Below are 19,293 nucleotides of genomic sequence, written 5' to 3'. Positions count from 1 at the left end.
TCTATCTATCTATCTATCTATCTATCTATCTATCTATCTATCTATCTATCTATCTATCTATCTATCTATCTATCCATCCATCCATCCATCCATCCATCCATCCAGATAGACATCAGTGTTTCCTTATTGTAAGAAAGTAAGTTGATGACATTTCCTTATTCCTATAGCAAACATCAAATGATTTCTAACCTGATGTGGAGAAGAGCAAGTCCTTTCACGTGAGCGCCGAAATTTTCCATCGTCTGTAAAACGGAAGCTGGGCTTTCTATCGTTTCCCTCTCTCTTCACATCGTCCTCTTTCTCTCCTTCCCCCTGACGCTGTCTCTTTTTCCTGTGGTTGCGTCGTTCTTTGGCACTTTTGGAGCTGAGTTTGGAGGCGTCCGAGGAACTGTCCGTTCTATTTCCACTGAGCCCATCACACTTGGACGCTTCAGCCGCAGCCTGTCAACCAATCACAAGACAGGTACACTTATGCAACAGTTTGCAAAGGTTTCATGCATTTACATTTATGCATTTGGCAGAATTTTTATAGGTTCAAATATTCCCTGGGAATTGAACCCATGACCGTGGCGTTGCACGCACCATGCTCTGCTTTTTGAGCTACAGGAAAATGCAAAAAGCTTGCATTTCAGACCCTGTTTAAATGTAAACACCCAACAGACCTGAGCTTCCTCTTCCTGTCTCATGATCTGCTCAAGCATGGCGTTAAACTCCTCCTCTTTCTTCAAAGCCTCATCAATAGTGGCTTGGTTCTGTTCGTCATATGCCATGGCAACCACAGCCAGGATCAGGTTCACCAGGTAGAAGGATCCCAAGAAAATGACCAGCACGAAAAAAATCATGTAGGTTTTTCCTGCGGCTCGAAGAGTCTGTAATAAAATTCCACGATTAATATAGGAGAAACACAGGAAGGAATTAATGTTGTTCAAACCAGTATGATTCATTTTCTTTTCCATACAGTGACAGTGGATGAGGGCTTAAGCTACCAAGCTCCATAAATGACATTTAAAAAAATCATAATACCATAAAATAGTCTAAATTGAAATTTCAGAGGAAGAGAAGGAGAAGAAACTGCATAAATGTTACAGGTTCGTGCATTTCTCATGAAACACTAGTCTTGAACATCATGAAGAACAAGATTTTCAAGGAACAACAACTTTTCAGTCTGTTCCACATACCAGCAATGTGTATTGCATTAGAAGGCTTGGAATAGAAGACCTTTTTGGAGCTTGACAGCCCCATACCTCATCCACTTTTCAGCAAAAAATCAGCTCGCACATTGTGCAAAACACCACCTTTTGTGTTCCATGAAATAAAAATAATCATATGAGTTCAGTTTCCTCTACCTGTTGGTAAAGATTCTCCCAGTAGTCTTGAGTCATCAGTCTGAATAATGAAAGGAAGGCCCAGCCAAAGCTATCAAAACTTGTGTAACCAAAATCTGGATTAGGACCTGCTTTCACACAGATAAATCCTTCTGGACACTGCCTGAAATGCACACGTGTGACACTTGATTGTCAAAAACTCAACAACATAAAATGAGCAATACTGGTAAACGACTTTTGAAAAGAAAGATACTGAAAAGGTTTATGAAATCGTTCGATATCCAGATTTGTTTGCACGTGTTGCTTACCCAGCATCACTGTTTTTCCCACAGATCAGAGCGTCTTTCTTTCCTGGTAGGAAATATTGGTTACCTACAGGAAAAAGAAGAGATAATTCATAATAGATCTTATACAAAGCTAAAGTGCATTAGTTGCTTTGTGCTATATTCCATTTATTGGTGTTTATTCTGTCCATAATAGGTTGTTTCATATCATATTTTTTATATTTGAATATTCTTCATTGGTCCATTTTTTGTACAAAAAAAAAAAATATATATATAATTATATGCCCATTTACCACCCTCTTCCTGACCCTTTGAATCAAATGGGATGAGTTCACAACAGATCCATTCCAACCCCCAAGCAAATGAGGGAAATGTCAAAATACCAGTAAGATGTGTACAGTATATATCAGAATAAAATGGAGAGTGGAATGTGGAAGGCATCCCCATCAGCAAACAGCGCACCAGATTACCTCACTCCTGCATTATAGCTTTCCCCCATCCCGCTAAAGTACTTGCCAATGGATATCATATTCCCCTCCATGAGCAAGGTGGAATTCCTCTTTCTCTCAAACAGGGTTTTCATGGCTGGTGGTAATGCAAACATCCATGATGCTGAATGATGACAGCTGGCTGTCTTACACACACAATATTTCCTTTTCAGACTGGTCACTAGTATATTGGACCTGTCACTCTTAAATTTGCTTTTTATTGACCCTGATCAAAATGTTACTCATATACACTCTGGTCTACTTAAACCTCTCTTCAACAAAAATGTGTGGATTAGGATGCAAATCCTGAATTATGTGATCTTGTAATGCCTGTATCATTAGCATTAACTTGCCTCATGCATTGAAATGTGAATTCAAAATGAAATCTAAACCTGGAAATAAACTGAATGTTTTAAAGTGCCCCTATTATGCTATTTTCAAGACTCTTAATTTAGTTTTTCTGGTCTCCTACAACAGGTTTACATGCATCAAACATTTTTCAATGATTCTCAAACAACTCAATGGATAAATCCCTCCTTTCCGTGAGCTACATCTACTCTGATTGGCCAGATGGCCCAGTCTGTTGTGATTGGTCTACCGCTTTCAGCACGTCGGAAACAAAAACGCCCATTGACATAAGTGAGCTTCAGCTGCATCCAGAAGCTTCCTACAGCTCAATGATTGTACACCGTAAACTAAAGACAGTAACGAACGATGACGTTGATTTTACCATATCAATCTGAGCGTGAGTCCGAAGATGAAACATTGGAAGAACCTGAATCTCCATCGCAAAGAAGAGAGCAGGACGTTTCTCCGTGATACACTACTCATTTTGAGGTACATTATTTGAGGTACATTATAGCCTTCAAGAGCAAGCATTTTGCAAATCCCTGAGTAAAAATTATGTGTGAGGGCTGGTCAAGTTGTTCGCGGGCGGAAAACATACAACATAGGTGGGCGTTATGCAAATCTATCTTCTAGTGATGTAGAACCGTAAATCAGTAAGATTTGAATTAAAAACGACTCGTATTGTTGGTTCAGAGTCGATTCTTTCTATTGGGATACAATAACTTTATTTGTCGTGCACTTTCGACTTTTCAAATTTTACAAACAGCTTTATTAAACACTGCATGAAAGGGTATATTCGCAAAACCATTATAGTGTCACGTTTAGTTTTTTTTAAAAGACATTTTTAGGATTGGACTTTACGAACCGTTGCGCTATGAATTCATTTTTCCCTAGAGGAATATATTGACTATGCCCTTTTGTTAAGCGGCTCAATGTTTACTGTGGGTCTTATGGATGAGAAGCCCCGCAACCCCACAGTACCCGTCAAGCCAGAGCCTCTTCACGCCATTCCTGCCAAGTATGAGTATCTTCGCGCCATGCCTGCCGAGCACTGAGCTTCACATCGGGCCTGCCGAGCCATGGACTCTTCACGTCATGCCTGCCCAGTCAGAGACTGTTCACGCCCATGTCTGCGGTACCTGTGTCTTTGGACAAGATGGCTGCCGCCACACCAGAGTCTTGTCCCAAGATGGCCGCCGCCACGCCTGAACCTGAGCTCTCAACAGAGATAGCCGCCACCATGCCTGAACCTGGGGGGGGGGGGGCAGTGGGTCCCTTGATAGGACCATGGATAGGCCGCGCTGCCATGGTCGCCTAACTGTATGGTCCAGCCTGACCACCTGAACTGTCTGGTCCACCCTGGAGGCTTCATAGCCTGCCATGTCCGCCCACGCCATGTCAAGACCCAGGCCGGTCCAAGCCATGCCACGACCCAGGCCCGTCCATGCCATGCCACATCTCTGGCCCACCATCCCTCCCCCAAGATCACGTCCGCTCCACCACCCTCCAGGAATTATGCCTCGGGAGCCGCCCTTAGTGAGGGGGATCTGTCCCGTTTTGGTTTTGTTCATGTCAAGTTTCTGTGTCTTGTCATGTGATCCTGCTTGTGTTCCCTTGTCTGATGTGTCATGTTGTCATTGGTTCATTGTTCACAGGTGTCCCTTGTCTTGTCATTAGTCTTGTGTGTATTTAAGCCCTCATGTTTGCCATGTGTCTTTGTCAAGTTTTTTTCCACTGTACCACTGTTTGGTAAGCTTCATGTTTTGTTATAAGTTCATGCCATGCTTTTGTTTTGAGTTCATGCCACGCCATGCTTTTGTCTTATGTTTGATCTTATGTTTATAAATAAACTGCACTTGGGTTCTCATCTACACTTGCCTCCAGTGGATCCCTTACAAATAGGGGCACTTAAAGATTTACAGTTTTTCTCAATGTCTTTGGCTCAATTCTCGAATGAGACTTTGTTTTTCTCAAAACAAGTTCATGTCTCTGAACAATTAGTTTCTTGTTCACATCAGATTTGCATTTCTTATTGATTTGCATGTGTTCTGGCACATGTGTGCAAAAGAGTAAATACAATTTTCTACAATTTGCACAACATCTAAATGCACATGTCTGATGATCAAAACTGATGAGTTGATTCTCAGTGAAACTGTCAAACTCTTTACAACTTCTAAACATTCTTTCATTGTGTGAGCCTCCAAACGCAAAATGATCCATCTAGTTATCAAAATATGCCAGACATGCATGTATATTACCTATGTCTGCTGAATTGACAAATGGCCTGCCATTGTAGTGAAATAGAAATAACAATCTTAACAATCAACCAATCAAGTTTGGAAGCATACAGTAGGCTATATGGAGTTTGCCCAGCACAATCAATGCCATTTTTAATAATAATAATAATTTGTTACATTTACAGTGGGGAGAACAAGTATTTGATACACTGCCGATTTTGCAGGTTTTCCTACTTACAAAGCATGAAGAAGTCTGTCATTTTTATCATAGGTACTCTTCAACTGTGAGTGACGTAATCTAAAACAAAAATCCAGAAAATCACATTGTATGATTTTAAAGTAATTAATTTGCATTTTATGCATCGTATTTGATCACCTACCAACCAGTAATAATTCCGGTTCTCACAGACATGTTAGTTTTTCTTTAAGAAGCCATGAAAGCGTAAGCGTAAGTTCTACCAGAAAGACTTCACTGCCACGTCATTAATTCATAATTCCGCGCTACCAATCACAGCTTGACATCAAATATAAAAGACTGATCTTACCATCCCATTTTGTTGCCTGTAGGTGTCGTTTTCCCCCATCCTCCCCACCACCACCAGGATGGCTCCCGTCCACTCATCGTAGGCTCCGCCCCTGCCTCTATCATCAGGCAGGACCTACCAGCTAACTTTCAGACCCGGACGGAGGACAGGGCCTACGCCAAAGAACTCTGAGACGGAGCTTGTCGAGCATCTACTTTTATTTTCGTTTGTAAAATCCTTTCACAAAATAAAATCTATTTTATTCGAGAATCCTCCTGAGTCTTTTTGGTACAACTCCTGTTCTCCACTCATTACCTGTATTAACTGCACCTGTTTGAACTCGTTACCTGTATAAAAGACACCTGTCCACACACTCAATCAAACAGACTCCAACCTCTCTACAATGGCCAAGACCAGAGAACTGTGTAAGGACATCAGGGATAAAATTGTAGACCTGCACAAGGCTGGGATGGGCTACAGGACAATAGGCAAGCAGCTTGGTGAGAAGGCAACAACTTTTGGTGCAATTATTAGAAAATGGAAGAAGTTCAAGATGACGGTCAATCTCCCTCGGTCTGGGGCACCATGCAAGATGGGGCATCAATGGGGCATCAATGATCTTGAGGAAGGTGAGGGATCAGCCCAGAACTACACGGCAGGACCTGGTCAATGACCTGAAGAGAGCTGGGACCACAGTCTCAAAGAAAACCATTAGTAACACATTACGCCGTCATGGATTAAAATCCTGCAGCGCACGCAAGGTCCCCCTGCTCAAGCCAGCGCATGTCCAGGCCCGTCTGAAGCTTGCCAATGACCATCTGGATGATCCAGAGGAGGAATGGGAGAAGGTCATGTGGTCTGATGAGACAAAAATAGAGCTTTTTGGTCTAAACTCCACTCGCCGTGTTTGGAGGAAGAAGAAGGATGAGTACAACCCCAAGAACACCATCCCAACTGTGAAGCATGAAGGTGGAAACATCATTCTTTGGGGATGCTTTTCTGCAAAGGGGACAGGGCGACTGCACCGTATTGAGGGGAGGATGGATGGGGCCATGTATCGCGAGATCTTGGCCAACAACCTCCTTCCCTCATTAAGAGCATTGAAGATGGGTCGTGGCTAGGTCTTCCAGCATGACAACGACCCGAAACACACAGCCAGGGCAACTAAGGAGTGGCACCGTAAGAAGCATCTCAAGTCCTGGCGTGGCCTAGCCAGTCTCCAGACCTGAACCCAATAGAAAATCTTTGGAGGGAGCTGAAAGTCCGTATTGCCCAGCGACAGCCCCGAAACCTGAATGCAAACCTAAAATGCAAATTAATTACTTAAAAATCATACAATGTGATTTTCTGGATTTTAGATTCCGTCACTCACAGTTGAAGAGTACCTATGATAAAAATGACAGACTTCTACATGCTGTGTAAGTGGGAAAACCTGCAAAATCGGCAGTGTATCAAATACTTGTTCTCCCCACTGTATATAGCGCTTTTCTGGGTCCTCAAAGCGCTTCACATATGAAAGGGGGGAATCTCCTCAACCACCACCAATGTGCAGCATCCACTTGGATGATGCGACGGCAGCCATATTGCGCCAGAACGCACACCACACACCAGTTTATTGGTGGAGAGGAGACAGTGATGAAGCCAATCAGTATATCGGGATGATTTCGAGGCCATGATGGACAGGGGCCAATGAGCAAATTTGGCCAGGATGCCGGGGTTACACCCTTACTCTTTTTCGAAGGACATCCTGGGATTTTTAATGACCACAGATAGTCAGGACCTCGGTTTAACGTCTCATCCGAAGGACGGTGCTCTTTGACAGTATAGTGGCCCCGTCACTACACTGGGGCGTTAGGACCCACACAGACCACAGGGTGAGCGCCCCCTACTGGCCTCCAGCAGCAACCTGTTTTTTCTCAGGAGGTCTCCCATCCAGGTACTGACCAGACTCAACCCTGCTTAGCTTCAGTGGGCAACCAGTCTTGGGCTACAGGGTGATATGGCTGCTGGCCATTTTTGAACATTCAGGAACATCTAAATCCATAAACAGCAACAACAGTTTATTTTTGTAGAAACTGAAAATACACAGTTGCTTGTCGTGGAAGACCAATAGGAAGATATGTAAGAATGTGTGGTGTTAGGGGAAAACATACTGTAATAGAATATGTAAAAATGAACAAGCAACTGATTTTTCAGTTTACATGTACCACATTTCTACAAATATGTGCTGTATAAATAAAAATGTTTTATATTGCTTTGTGCTTTATATTAGGTGTCTTTAACTACTATGTACTAACATTTACAGCAAATGAATAATTTGATACAATGCACTTATTGTGTACATGTTTTTACGTTGTACTTATATTAAAAAAATTACAGCTAAATCTAGAATTACACTGTTGACCACTCTCTTACCCCTTAACCCACCCTTAAACCATCCTATACAACCAAGCATGTCCCTTACGTACCCATATCCCACCTCAACAGCAGCATTTTTTTATGTAAGTACATAATAGATAAGGACACCTAATATAAATTGAGTACTACAGTATTGACTTTTCTAGAAAGTCAATTTACTTGTTGAAATCTATATCTAAAAAGCTCAGAGTGATACATAAGAGCATTCAACTAGACAAAACTGACATTCTTGTATAGTGTAAAAAAAAGTGTCAACTAAAAAGTAGAAAGCGCGTGAAATGTGTATTTAAAAAATATTTCCATGGTGAAAAAACATCTAAACATTTTGACCAGTACGGCTCACACAATGACAAAATGACTCTTTATTTTGGTGTCTTTGGCCAGTTTACCGACATAAAAACTAGGTTTTGAAGCATGAATTAAATGTTTTGGGTGAGTAACTATATTTTGCAGACATGCTATAGAGTTCTGATGTTCCAGAAAACAGATGTGACAATTGCACTTACAGTTTAGAAAATGTTAAGACTGTTTCGAAAAATGTGCCAAAGCGATTGAGAAAAACTGTAAAAACAAAACAAAAAAAAACAGAAAAGTTATAATCTAAGATGAAAACCATTACATATATTATGTACCATTTCTGAGTCACTTATCAAATAAGTAAATGACTTGCATAAAGTCACTAATTTATATTTAATCCTTATGAGGTTTTCTGCTGAAGATACTCACCTAAACCAGATTGATCGATCAATGAACCATGTGAATTAAAGACAAGACAAGACAAGACAAGACAAGACAAGACAAGACAAGACAAGACAAGACAAGACAAGACAAGACAAGACAAGACAAGACAAGACAAGACAAGACAAGACAAGACAAGACAAGACAAGACAAGACAAGACAAGACAAGACAAGACAAGACAAGACAGACAGACAGACAGACAGACAGATAGATAGATAGATAGATAGATAGATAGATTTTCTTTTTGGAATGCATTTCAAAAATGAAAATGAACTTACTACGATTGTTAACGTAGTCCAAGCAGTCGAGTGATTCGGAACAATTTTCTGTATTTTCAGGAATAACAGTAGAATTGAACACACATTTATGTCTAAGAATTCCCATGAACAGCTGCAGTCCAACCAAAGCAAAGACGCTTAGGCAAAAAAGGGTCAAGATCATCACATCTGTCAGCTTCTTCACCGACTGGATCAGAGCTCCAACGATTGTTTTCAGGCCTGTGGAAAGCAGAGGAAACCATGTCACTTTCCAAGTTTACACTGAGGTCTCAGCATAGTGTACTCAGGGTCCAAAACTCACTTTGAATCCAAATATTTCATTCTGGCCATGAGATGGATATATTTAACATATTTAATCATTTTTGGCATAATCATCATCATCATCTACGAGAGTTTTCATGTGAGAAGTTTCATTGTTTTCCCAAATATAGCCATTTGAAAATGTGCAAGTCACAACAGACACTTTTGTTTTTTTAGTGTATGGGTTGTCTTTGATTTGATTTGCTAATGACACTTACATCAGAAAGGGTCAGGCGGTCATTCTTATAATTCAACTTAAATCATGGAAGATAGCAGCGTGTGATAAAATTATTAACATTATTTTTGGACCCTGAATGTAATTATTTAACATATACATACATTTACACACACACACACACACACACACACACACACACACACACACACACACACACACATATACACTAATATATACATACAGTACATATACACACATATACACTAATATATATATATATATATATATATATATATATATATATATATATATATATATATATATATATATATAGATATATATATAGATATAGATATAGATATAGGTCTATATATACTGTATATATGCGTGTATGTGTGTGTGTAAATGTATGTATTGAACACACATTTATATACATTAAGACCATATTAAATTGTAAAAACATATTAATATAAACACACACACACGCTAATATATACATACAGTACATATACACAAACATATACACTAATATATATATATATATATATGCGTGTGTGTGTTTATATTAATATGTTTTTACAATTTAATATGGTCAGGTTACAAGCTGAAGTTTACAGATTAGTTGATTTTTTTATGTATCACATGCACATAACTAATGCTCTTAATAACTAAACAGCGACTACATGAAGGCATGCAAGACGACTACAGTACAAACGTAAACTCATCACAAAAGGAGAGGAGAGACAAAAACAGCAACACTAGCTCTTAATGATTCTGGTTCAGATTTCAATTACACTTAACAATGATTGTTTTAGTAATCTAAACTAAATAAGTTCACTGATTCGGTCTCAAGACTCCATAACAGTTCTCATCATGACAAATTTAAAGGAGTTGTTGCATAGAATCAAAATGATAAGTTAAAGACTTGTGAGATTTTTGACCTATGGATTAAAAATAATTGAGTTATTCAATGTTAATTGGACATCACTGATTGTTTTTTTTTTTTTTTTTGCGTGCAACCATCAAATCACGAATCAAAGGAAAATACCTTAAAAGAAAACTGTAAAATGTTTGTGAAAGACTCTATATCAGGCAGTAAGAGAAGAGCATGCTGGACATGTTTGAAGAAAACAGTGTCAGCATCTGTGACCTTGACCTTTTCCCCAACTCTCACCTGGGATGACCGATATAGTTTTCAGGGCTCGAAGAACTCTGAACGCTCGCAAGGCGGACACATTACCCAGATCCACAAACTCAGTTACATATCTGAAACAGGGAGGGTGGGAAATCAAACACTGACGGATATACAACACACAGGAAGGTCTCGACACAGGGTTGCAGTCGGGTTCAAAGGTCACACAGAGGTTGTACACCTAAACGTGCTCTCTGCTTACCTGGAATTACTGAAATAGTTTTCAAAGCTCTGAGTACCCTGAATGTGCGGAGAGCTGATACATTGCCTATTTTTATAAACTCTGTAACAAACCTGTGGGACCAAATGCACAGATACAAATGAAGCTGAAGGGCACTGCAGATGCCAATGGTCTTTATGGGCATTTTTGGACTAATTATCAGTATAAGTTAAGTCAGTGGTTCCCAAACTAGGGGCCCAGAGTTATAAAAAGGGGGCGTGGCTAAATCATAGTGTATAGTCAGAAAATGGTTATGCAAAAGAAACCTCTCCAGGGTGATACAAGACCCCACTGTGAAATTATTTTGCTTATTATGCGGCTACTTGCCACATGAGCAAATAACTGAATACAAAATATTAATTTGACATATTTAATTACCTCAGGATGGTTCGCAGTACCTGCTTAAAGGGATGGTTCGGAGTAAAATCAACCTAGGGTCCTTTGCACCATGACCTCGAGCCAAACACCCCCCAGAAGCCTTTTTTCCCTTGGTTGAACATTATTAAAGTTAGAGCTTATTTAGAGATATCAGCCGGCTTAGTGCAGGCGCTAATGGATCCAAGGATGTATCTCGTAAATTACCCCACTAATAATGCCCAGAATGGTACCAGACTTATACAGGAGTACAAATAGGTTCTGTACTCATAAACGAGGCATTGGAAAGTTTGTAAGTACATCAGGAGTTTATTTAAATAACACTTGCCTGACGGCTCATGCTACCGCTAATCCGGACGTCGACGTCACTTCCGTGGTTTGAGAAAAGCACGTAAAAGTCCTGGCAGAAAGCGATGCATAAGGATGTAGTGTAACGACGCCCAGTTCCAGGAATGCATTAATATTTTGTTGGTAGTACCAGTTTATAACAATTATTAGTTAACACTAAGTTGTTAACACTTCAGAAAAAAAAAAAAATTGTCGTTACACTACATCCTTATGCATCGCTTTCTGCCAGGACTTTTACGTGCTTTTCCCAAACCACTGAAGTGACGTCGACGTCCGGGTTAGCGGTAGCATTAGCCGTCGGGCAAATGTTATTTAAATAAACTCCTGATGTACTTACAAACTTTCCAATGCCTCGTTTTATGAGTACAGAACCTATTTGTACATCTGTAGAAGTCTGGTAGCATTCTTAGAGGGGTAATTTACGAGATACAAATTTGGATCCATTAGCGCCTGCACTAAGCCATCCGGCTGATATCTCTAAATAAGCTCTAACTTTAATAATGTTCAACCAAGGGGAAAAAGGCTTCTGGGGGGTGTTTGGCTCGAGGTCATGGTGCAAAGGACCCTAGGTTGATTTTACTCCAAACCATCCCTTTAAGTGGTTTGTTATTAGTAGTAGTGGTTGTTGTCATGGAATAACAGACTGCTAGATGCCGCGATTAAAGAATCGGAATTGGATATTGCAGGGATCCGTGTAAAAATATGCATGAATAATGATTCTGCATAAAGCATGGACAAGTTTGTGAAAGGATTGCCAGTACTACATAAATGTAAAGCAGACAATGAAACTATTTCTAACATCGCAACTGCCTACACCTGACATGAGAGGCGGGACGAGACAAAAGCAAATATAAACCATTTTAATCAGTGACTGTCTGCGGTGCAACAAATTTATACAGTAAAATAATGCATCGTTCTATTTCTGACATACTCCAAGTGCTCACGCACCTTCTGAAACATACCACAAATGGATTTGCAACGTTCGCTTTGTCTCGTCCAGTGAGGACAGCCTTGAGACAAGAACATTATATGAGGCAAGTCTCGCCCTAGGATTCACCAGAACAATAGTGGGTCAATGAAGGGAGACCACAGTGTGTAGCGTATCTCAAACTATTAGCATGAAGCCAACACTACTTAGAGACTTCCCATCACAAACACAAAGAGAAGCCTGTTGAATACCGTATTAATAACAATGTTTTAAATAAATCCTATAGGATTCTGCAAGGAAGCTCATGTCTGAGAGTCTTTATGTGGGTGCATGTACTGTAGATGGGGGGCTAACAAATATATTTTCTTTACAACAAGGGGGACCGGCAAAAAGTTTGGGAACCACTGAGTTAAGATGGCATCTGCATCTTAAAAATGTAATTCAATTAAATAACTTCAAACAACTTATAAAAAAATCAACTATAAATTTTTTTTTTAAAAATCAAACAACTTAAAATAATTTACTGCTTATAAACAGAATTATATTAAACTTTAAAAAGTAATAGAATATTTAAGAATTTTATAAAGTATTTTATTAAGTTCATTACCATACAAAAAATAAAATATAGAAAAAAATATTTTCACCTAAATTAAATATAATAAAATACATTATAAAACAATTATTAAAAACATAAAAAAATATATTTGCTGTCTTAAAAGTGATAGTTCAACCAAAATTTAAAATTATGTCATCATTTACTCAAGCTGTAGTTGTTCCAAATCTGCATGAATTTCTTTCTTCTGCTGAACACAACCCAAACTGTGGAAGTCAATGGTGTCCATCAACAGTATTTACCCATATTCTTCAAAATATCTTCTTTTGTGTTCAATAGCAGAAAGAAATGCAGAAAGTTTTGGAACAATTTTCATTTGTGTGTCAACATTCCTTATAATATGACCTGGCAAAGCAGTCAACCTGATTTTAAATGAACAAAATGCCAATTTGAGACCCTGGATCACAAAACCAGTCATAAGTCACATGGGTATATATGTGGCAATAGTTTTAATATATACATTGTATGGGTCAAAATTATCGATTTTTCTTTTATGCCAAAAATCATTATGATATTAAGTAAAGATCATGTTCCATGAAGATATTTAGTAAATTTCCTACCGTAAATATATAAAACATTTATTTTTGTGAGTGAATGCAGCACAATCGTGAACATAAATGAACAACTTTAAAGGAGATTTTCTCAATGTTTCGATTTTTTTGCACCCTCAGATTCCAGATTTTCAATAGTTGTATCTCGACCAAATATTGTCCTATCCTAACAAACCACACATCAATGGAAAGCTTATTTATTCAGCTTACAGATTATGTATAAATCTAAATTTCATAAAATTTACCCATGTGACTGGTTTTGTCATTCAGGGTCACATTTGAGGATGTTTTTGTGAAGTCTTAGTAAAGAAACACAAGTTTGTTTAGTTCTGAACTCTAAACTTCAAACTCTAAACGTATAAACTACTAATTCAACACTTTCAAATGTTAGAAAAAACTTTTATGCACAGCACTTTTATTCTTGCAAGCTGACAATAACAACTGGAATGACAACTTTTGACCACTCTATGGACTATGAAAAACTAAAGGTGAAGTGTGTAATTAATGTGCCACTAGCAGAAACTAACCCTTTCCGTCCCATCCTCCTGTTCTAATACTAAATGGAAAAAAGGGCAGGACTTTAATCTATGAGGAACTTCATATAAAAATGTATTCAGGTAGTTCATTTTATTTAATGGCCCTGAGCTAACATTAACTAACACTGAACAGTAGTATTTTTCTTAACTAATGTTAAGAAAGAGTAATAAATACTGCAACAAATGTATTGCTAACTGTCAGTTAATGTTAATGCATTAACTAATGATAAGTGTTACCATTTTTTATTTGCAACAATTTTAACAGACGAATCCTCCACAATAAGACAGAAATGTGAATTAAAAAAGTAAACATTGTCTTTTAACATAAAAAAAATACACTTCACCTTTAAGTAGCGAGGATAATTAAATTCTAATTTATAGCAACGTAGCTGGGGTAAATAACAGACTTGTCATACTTACGCCATGACGATAACAATAAAATCCAACCAGTTCCATGGGTCTCTGAGGAACGTGAACTGTCCCACACAGAATCCCCTGGCGGTGATCTTTATCAGCGCTTCAAAAGTGTATATCCCAGTGAAGACATATCTGTTAAAACAAGACCATCAGTTACTGCACTGAGCAAACATACACAGCATTTCTACAGTATGTTTGGAAAGCAACAAAGAGATCAACTCACTCAATATTCTTGGCCCAGTCTGGAGTTTGAGTGTAGACCATGAAAGCGCAGTTGGCCAGTATAGTGAACATTATAATCATACTGAACAATGTGAAAACTGCAGTTAAGGAAATGTAGTGACAGATCTACATTAGAGCTCAAAAGTTTGGGGTTTGGGCTTCAAAGGTTTTTAAAAGTGACAGTAAAGACTTGTATGTTTATGGCAAGCAAGGCATGGGCCGAGAGCAGTGGGAACGGAGCCTGTGGCGAGGCTTGTTCATTTTGTTATTTATGTTTATTTTATTATTAAAGTTAGGTTTAACGTTTGCCGGTTTAAAAACATTGAAAAAATATTTCCAGCCCCAAACCTTTGAACGGTAGCGTATATGTATGGAATACACAAACATATGATCTTTTTTGCAGTGTGAGATCAAAGAGGTTTAAAGGCGCATTATCTAGTAAAATCATAATCCATTTAAAATAGATTTCTTGATAAAAGATTGAAGTCATAAATCAGTGGTTCTCAATGGGTTTTGGCTCAGGATCAGATTTTACATTGCACATCAAGTCATTATACCAGTGGCTTTCAGTAGTTCACAACCCAAAAATCATTTGCAGGGCTGTTTTAATTGTTGATAAATGCAAATAATTAAGTGAAAATAACCATGTAATCATGCACAGTTAAGATGCAAAGAAAAATAATCAAGCTTATTAGCTTAAGCACTTCAAACTGTACAGTATTCTGGCACAAATTCATGTGTCACTTGGTAGAAAACAGTCAAATTAGACAGTGACAACCTCGTCTTTAAAAACCATGAACAAAACTACACAAGGTCAAATAAAATATGACACGAATGATAGAAAAAGATGGGTTCACTTCAGGATAAACATGCTTTGTGACTGATGACTGATAGCCTATGGCTTAAAGTGTATAAACATAAGACCCATCCAGCACATCAGCATGTTTTAGCACTTGAGAAGGATATGTATGTACCAAAATCTTAATTGATAGTCTCCTCAGAGGGTTGAAGGGGCTGAAGATGTACAAGGCAGGAGCGGCGTTGAAACGGCTGATTGTCTTTTTTTTGTTCACTACTATGAAAGTCTAAACAAGTGGGAGATGAATGCATAGAGAGAGGACAAAACAGTCAGTCAATTATGCATACATATCATATATATATAAATATGATTGGAAAAATGTAAAATAAAGATAAGTAAAATGTAATAAGAAATATAAGAAATGTATATATACAATATTTCTTATTACATTTCCAAGTCTTTCTTTCCAAGTCTTTCTTTTGAAATCTAAGACTTAAACTAGATTCTGAATCAATGTGATGTTTTGGAGTTCCTCTGTGGACTTGAAAAATATAAATCAAAACTCACTGCCCGATTGATGTAAAACTGGTCCAGGTCCTCCAGTGGTGTGGACACCAGTCTTCGGGGAATGTCTCCATATATGAAGGGCAGACTTTTCCCAGCCTCCAGGCCACTGTTGGGTTTCGTCTCGCATTTATCATCTTTAATTCTCTCCCGTTTGTCCTTGGACTTCTTGTACTCCTCAGCGATCCGGCTCTCGATGGCCTTGAGAGATTCACGGGTGAACTTACGTAAACTTTGAGGTCCTGGTGGGGTAAACGTATGTGCCATTTTCTCATCCTGAACCTTCAGAGTGATTCGCTACACGTCTGCATGAGAAACAACTGGCAGAGAAGGAGAGAAAGGGCGAGTCATTAACAGTAAATCCTGCAATGTGATCGGTAACTGAATGATTAGCCTATATAAAACCCTTCCAGAACCACAGAGAGAAAAGAGCATCCTAAGAGTGATGGACACGCCTTCTGTACTAAAAACCATCAAGTTATCAGGAACAGAGCTCTCAAGGAATCAGGGTTATGTATGCCACACAATGAAATAATATTCTGTCTCAGCCTGCTTTCAAGAGCAGCTTAAACCTAAAAAAGCTTATGTTTATGTTAACTTAAATTGTATTCATTTGCCATTGACCTTTACTGGTCAACCAGTATCCAAAACACAACATTTGCTCATTGCAGAAATAACAATCAGAACATTATTTATGAGATTCAGGTTAAACTTTTGGTTACCTGACATTTCAAATTATTTTATTTTAAGTAGGGCTGTGAAAAGATTAATCGCGATTAATCGCATCCAAAATAAAAGTTTGTGTTTAAATAATATATGTGTGTGTACGGTGTATAATTAAAGTGTATAATTAAATTTGTATATATAAATACACACACATGCATGTATATATTTAAGAAAAACTGTGTTATTTATATATAATTTTTTTTTATATTTATATATAATATAAATTATATATAAATATATACAGTATATGTATGCAAATATTTCTTAAATATATACATGCATGTGTGTGTATTTATATATACAAAATAATTAGACCAAGTACAAACACATATATTATGTAAACACAAACTTTTATTTTGGATGCGGTTAATCGCGATTAATCTTTTCACAGCCCTAATTTTAAGTAATGAGAGAACAAAATTAATATTCCTGCTGAAAGACTTAAGGCCCGTTCCCACCAAGGACGATAACTATAAAGATAACAATACAGATATAGTTCTAAAAATCATTCTCAATATTAAAGAATAGCAGAGTTATAACGACAACGGCACAGAGAAACGAGCTGATGAAGGATAAAAACATTGACAGCCAATCAGAATCCATCCCGCTGTAATGAGCTCGAGCATTTAAAGTGACAGACAAGCACGCGCTTGGTGTGGACGCTGATATAGTTATCTTTATTGGTGTGAATGGGCCTTTAGATAAGTGTACATTTCCATGCTGGTCCAGGTGTTCCCATGTAAGGTCCTGTTGGTTAAGCTTCTCATGTGCATTTTGAGAAGTCATGCTCATGTGACAAAGGGCGAATCCATTCATATTCAGTGCATGGGTCACCCCAAATGAAGCTCGAATTGGAAACCCTCAGACAACCAGGCCAAATCCATAATCACTACACAACCGTCCACTTATATTATTGTATTTCCATCCTAGTCCAAGTTGTTCATGAACAACAAAAAAACTTTAAGGTTTTTTTGGCAACCTTTTAATGTTGGATTGTTCTGAAGGTTCAAACAAATCATAATAATTCTGAACATTCACTTTTTTTTTTTTTTTCTGCAACAGTAAAACTGTACGTCAGATCAACTAGGGGAAAAAAAACAAGTCAGAGCAGCTAAGTACTGGTGGACATCGCTTGAAAGCTTTAGGAGAAGTCATAGAAAGCTCCTTTAAGACAAGTCAGTCGACTTTTAGTGCTTTCCAGCTACTTGATCTACTTGAACGGGGGAGAAAATCCCATAACGGTTTGTCGAAATTAAGTTTCAAGTACATTTCAAATCAGGAAAAAATCTGACAACAAAGGAAAAAGTTAAGTGCAACTCTTGCATATAGTAATGTGTTTATGATACCAGTTTTAATGTTAAATTTCAAATTGCTTGAAAAATGTATTCCTTTCCATTCATTTGCAACACAGCATTTAAAGCCATTGTACAGTGTTTGATCAATCAAACCAACATTTACAACTGGAAATTACATTTTAACTAATCACAACATTAAAAATGAGGCCCTCTTTGACACATCTGCATACAGTCAGTTGCCGAAACAGCTGGAAAAGAAGTAATGACATGCAATTAATCGATCATTAATGTTACTTCCGAGTACATGGGTTCTCGTGAGCAATTAGTGAAGGAGGAGATGAATTTCCTTTTATCAGATGAAGCACTATAGGCCTAACCATGGGAAAAATCTCTTCTAATAGGTGTATTCTTAAAAACCCACAACATTAAAAGTGATTAGCGACTCATCACACACTGCACTTTGTTGAGGGGGGGGGGGGGGGGGGGCACATTTCACTCCAGGAACCAAACACTGAATAAAACTAGCAAACATCACATGCTAAATCAGGCAGGGGAACCTAGAACAATAGAGGAGCCACATGTGAGAAACACACTGCCAGACACTGGTCCTAGGACATTTCCTCTGTAATACTAAGAATCATTATCAGATATAATTTCCTAACTCCATTACCATATCATAATATGTCTTCAGGTCAATAAGAGGAGACATCATTTCCTTCAGATATCAGACTTCACAAGTCACGCTGGAAGGACACAAGGATCCCAGATCAGAATCCTGGTTGGAAAACAACAATTGTACCCATGAGCAAAATATTATAATGCACTTTTGGTATCCAAGATGTGAGGGTTCAGTTCTTGGCTTTTCTTTTTTATTCTGCTTTCTACAATGACAAAAACACAACAGTCACTGCATTCTGTCTTGCAATCTGCTCACCCAACTTAATGAACAATATCCCATGAATAATTCCACGGGCAATCACTCATTTCACTCCTCGAATCCTCACTCACATCTCTCGCCTAGTCTATTTTTGCGATACCCTTTAAAAATTAATATTCTCCATTTGTCTTCACTTCCAATCCCTATTATTAGTATTCATTCCTGTGCGAAAGATAGTAAAGTAGGGATTAGGAAATACAATATGATATATTTATTTGTTAAAATGATAAAAAGCCATTTGATTTATCAATCACATTATAAAAAGTCAATACAATTTTTTTTCCCATTTAAGCCAACTGACTAGTCACACGTTTAGGATATTAATCTAGTTACTTAAAGGGATAGTTCACCCAAAAATGAAAATTCTGTCATCATTTACTCTCCCTCAAGTTGTTCCAAATGGGTATGAACACAAAAGAAAATATTTTAAAGAATATGGGAAACCAAACAG

At 38.0% G+C, this 19,293-nt stretch overlaps 1 protein-coding gene across 1 annotated transcript in view; it reads right to left on the bottom strand.

The window, feature by feature from the left end:
- Positions 1 to 19,293, bottom strand: part of scn1laa (sodium channel, voltage-gated, type I-like, alpha) — a gene marked incomplete at its 3' end in the record, with an annotated part of 55,032 nt that overhangs the window by 23,168 nt on the left and 12,571 nt on the right. The window contains exons 2-11 of the mRNA XM_079881799.1: positions 15,888 to 16,204; positions 15,496 to 15,606; positions 14,523 to 14,647; positions 14,303 to 14,431; positions 10,294 to 10,385; positions 8,642 to 8,860; positions 1,634 to 1,697; positions 1,347 to 1,488; positions 663 to 869; positions 190 to 441 (exon numbers count right to left, since the gene is read on the bottom strand). Coding sequence (XP_079737925.1) covers positions 190 to 441; positions 663 to 869; positions 1,347 to 1,488; positions 1,634 to 1,697; positions 8,642 to 8,860; positions 10,294 to 10,385; positions 14,303 to 14,431; positions 14,523 to 14,647; positions 15,496 to 15,606; positions 15,888 to 16,151 — 1,605 coding nt within the window. The 5' untranslated portion in view covers positions 16,152 to 16,204. The remainder of the gene's footprint in view (positions 1 to 189; positions 442 to 662; positions 870 to 1,346; positions 1,489 to 1,633; positions 1,698 to 8,641; positions 8,861 to 10,293; positions 10,386 to 14,302; positions 14,432 to 14,522; positions 14,648 to 15,495; positions 15,607 to 15,887; positions 16,205 to 19,293) is intronic.

Source organism: Squalius cephalus (genome assembly GCF_949319135.1).
Source record: "Squalius cephalus genome assembly, chromosome: 9".
In the NCBI taxonomy this organism is placed as follows: domain Eukaryota; kingdom Metazoa; phylum Chordata; class Actinopteri; order Cypriniformes; family Leuciscidae; genus Squalius; species Squalius cephalus.
This window is presented reverse-complemented; position numbering and strand designations above follow the sequence as displayed.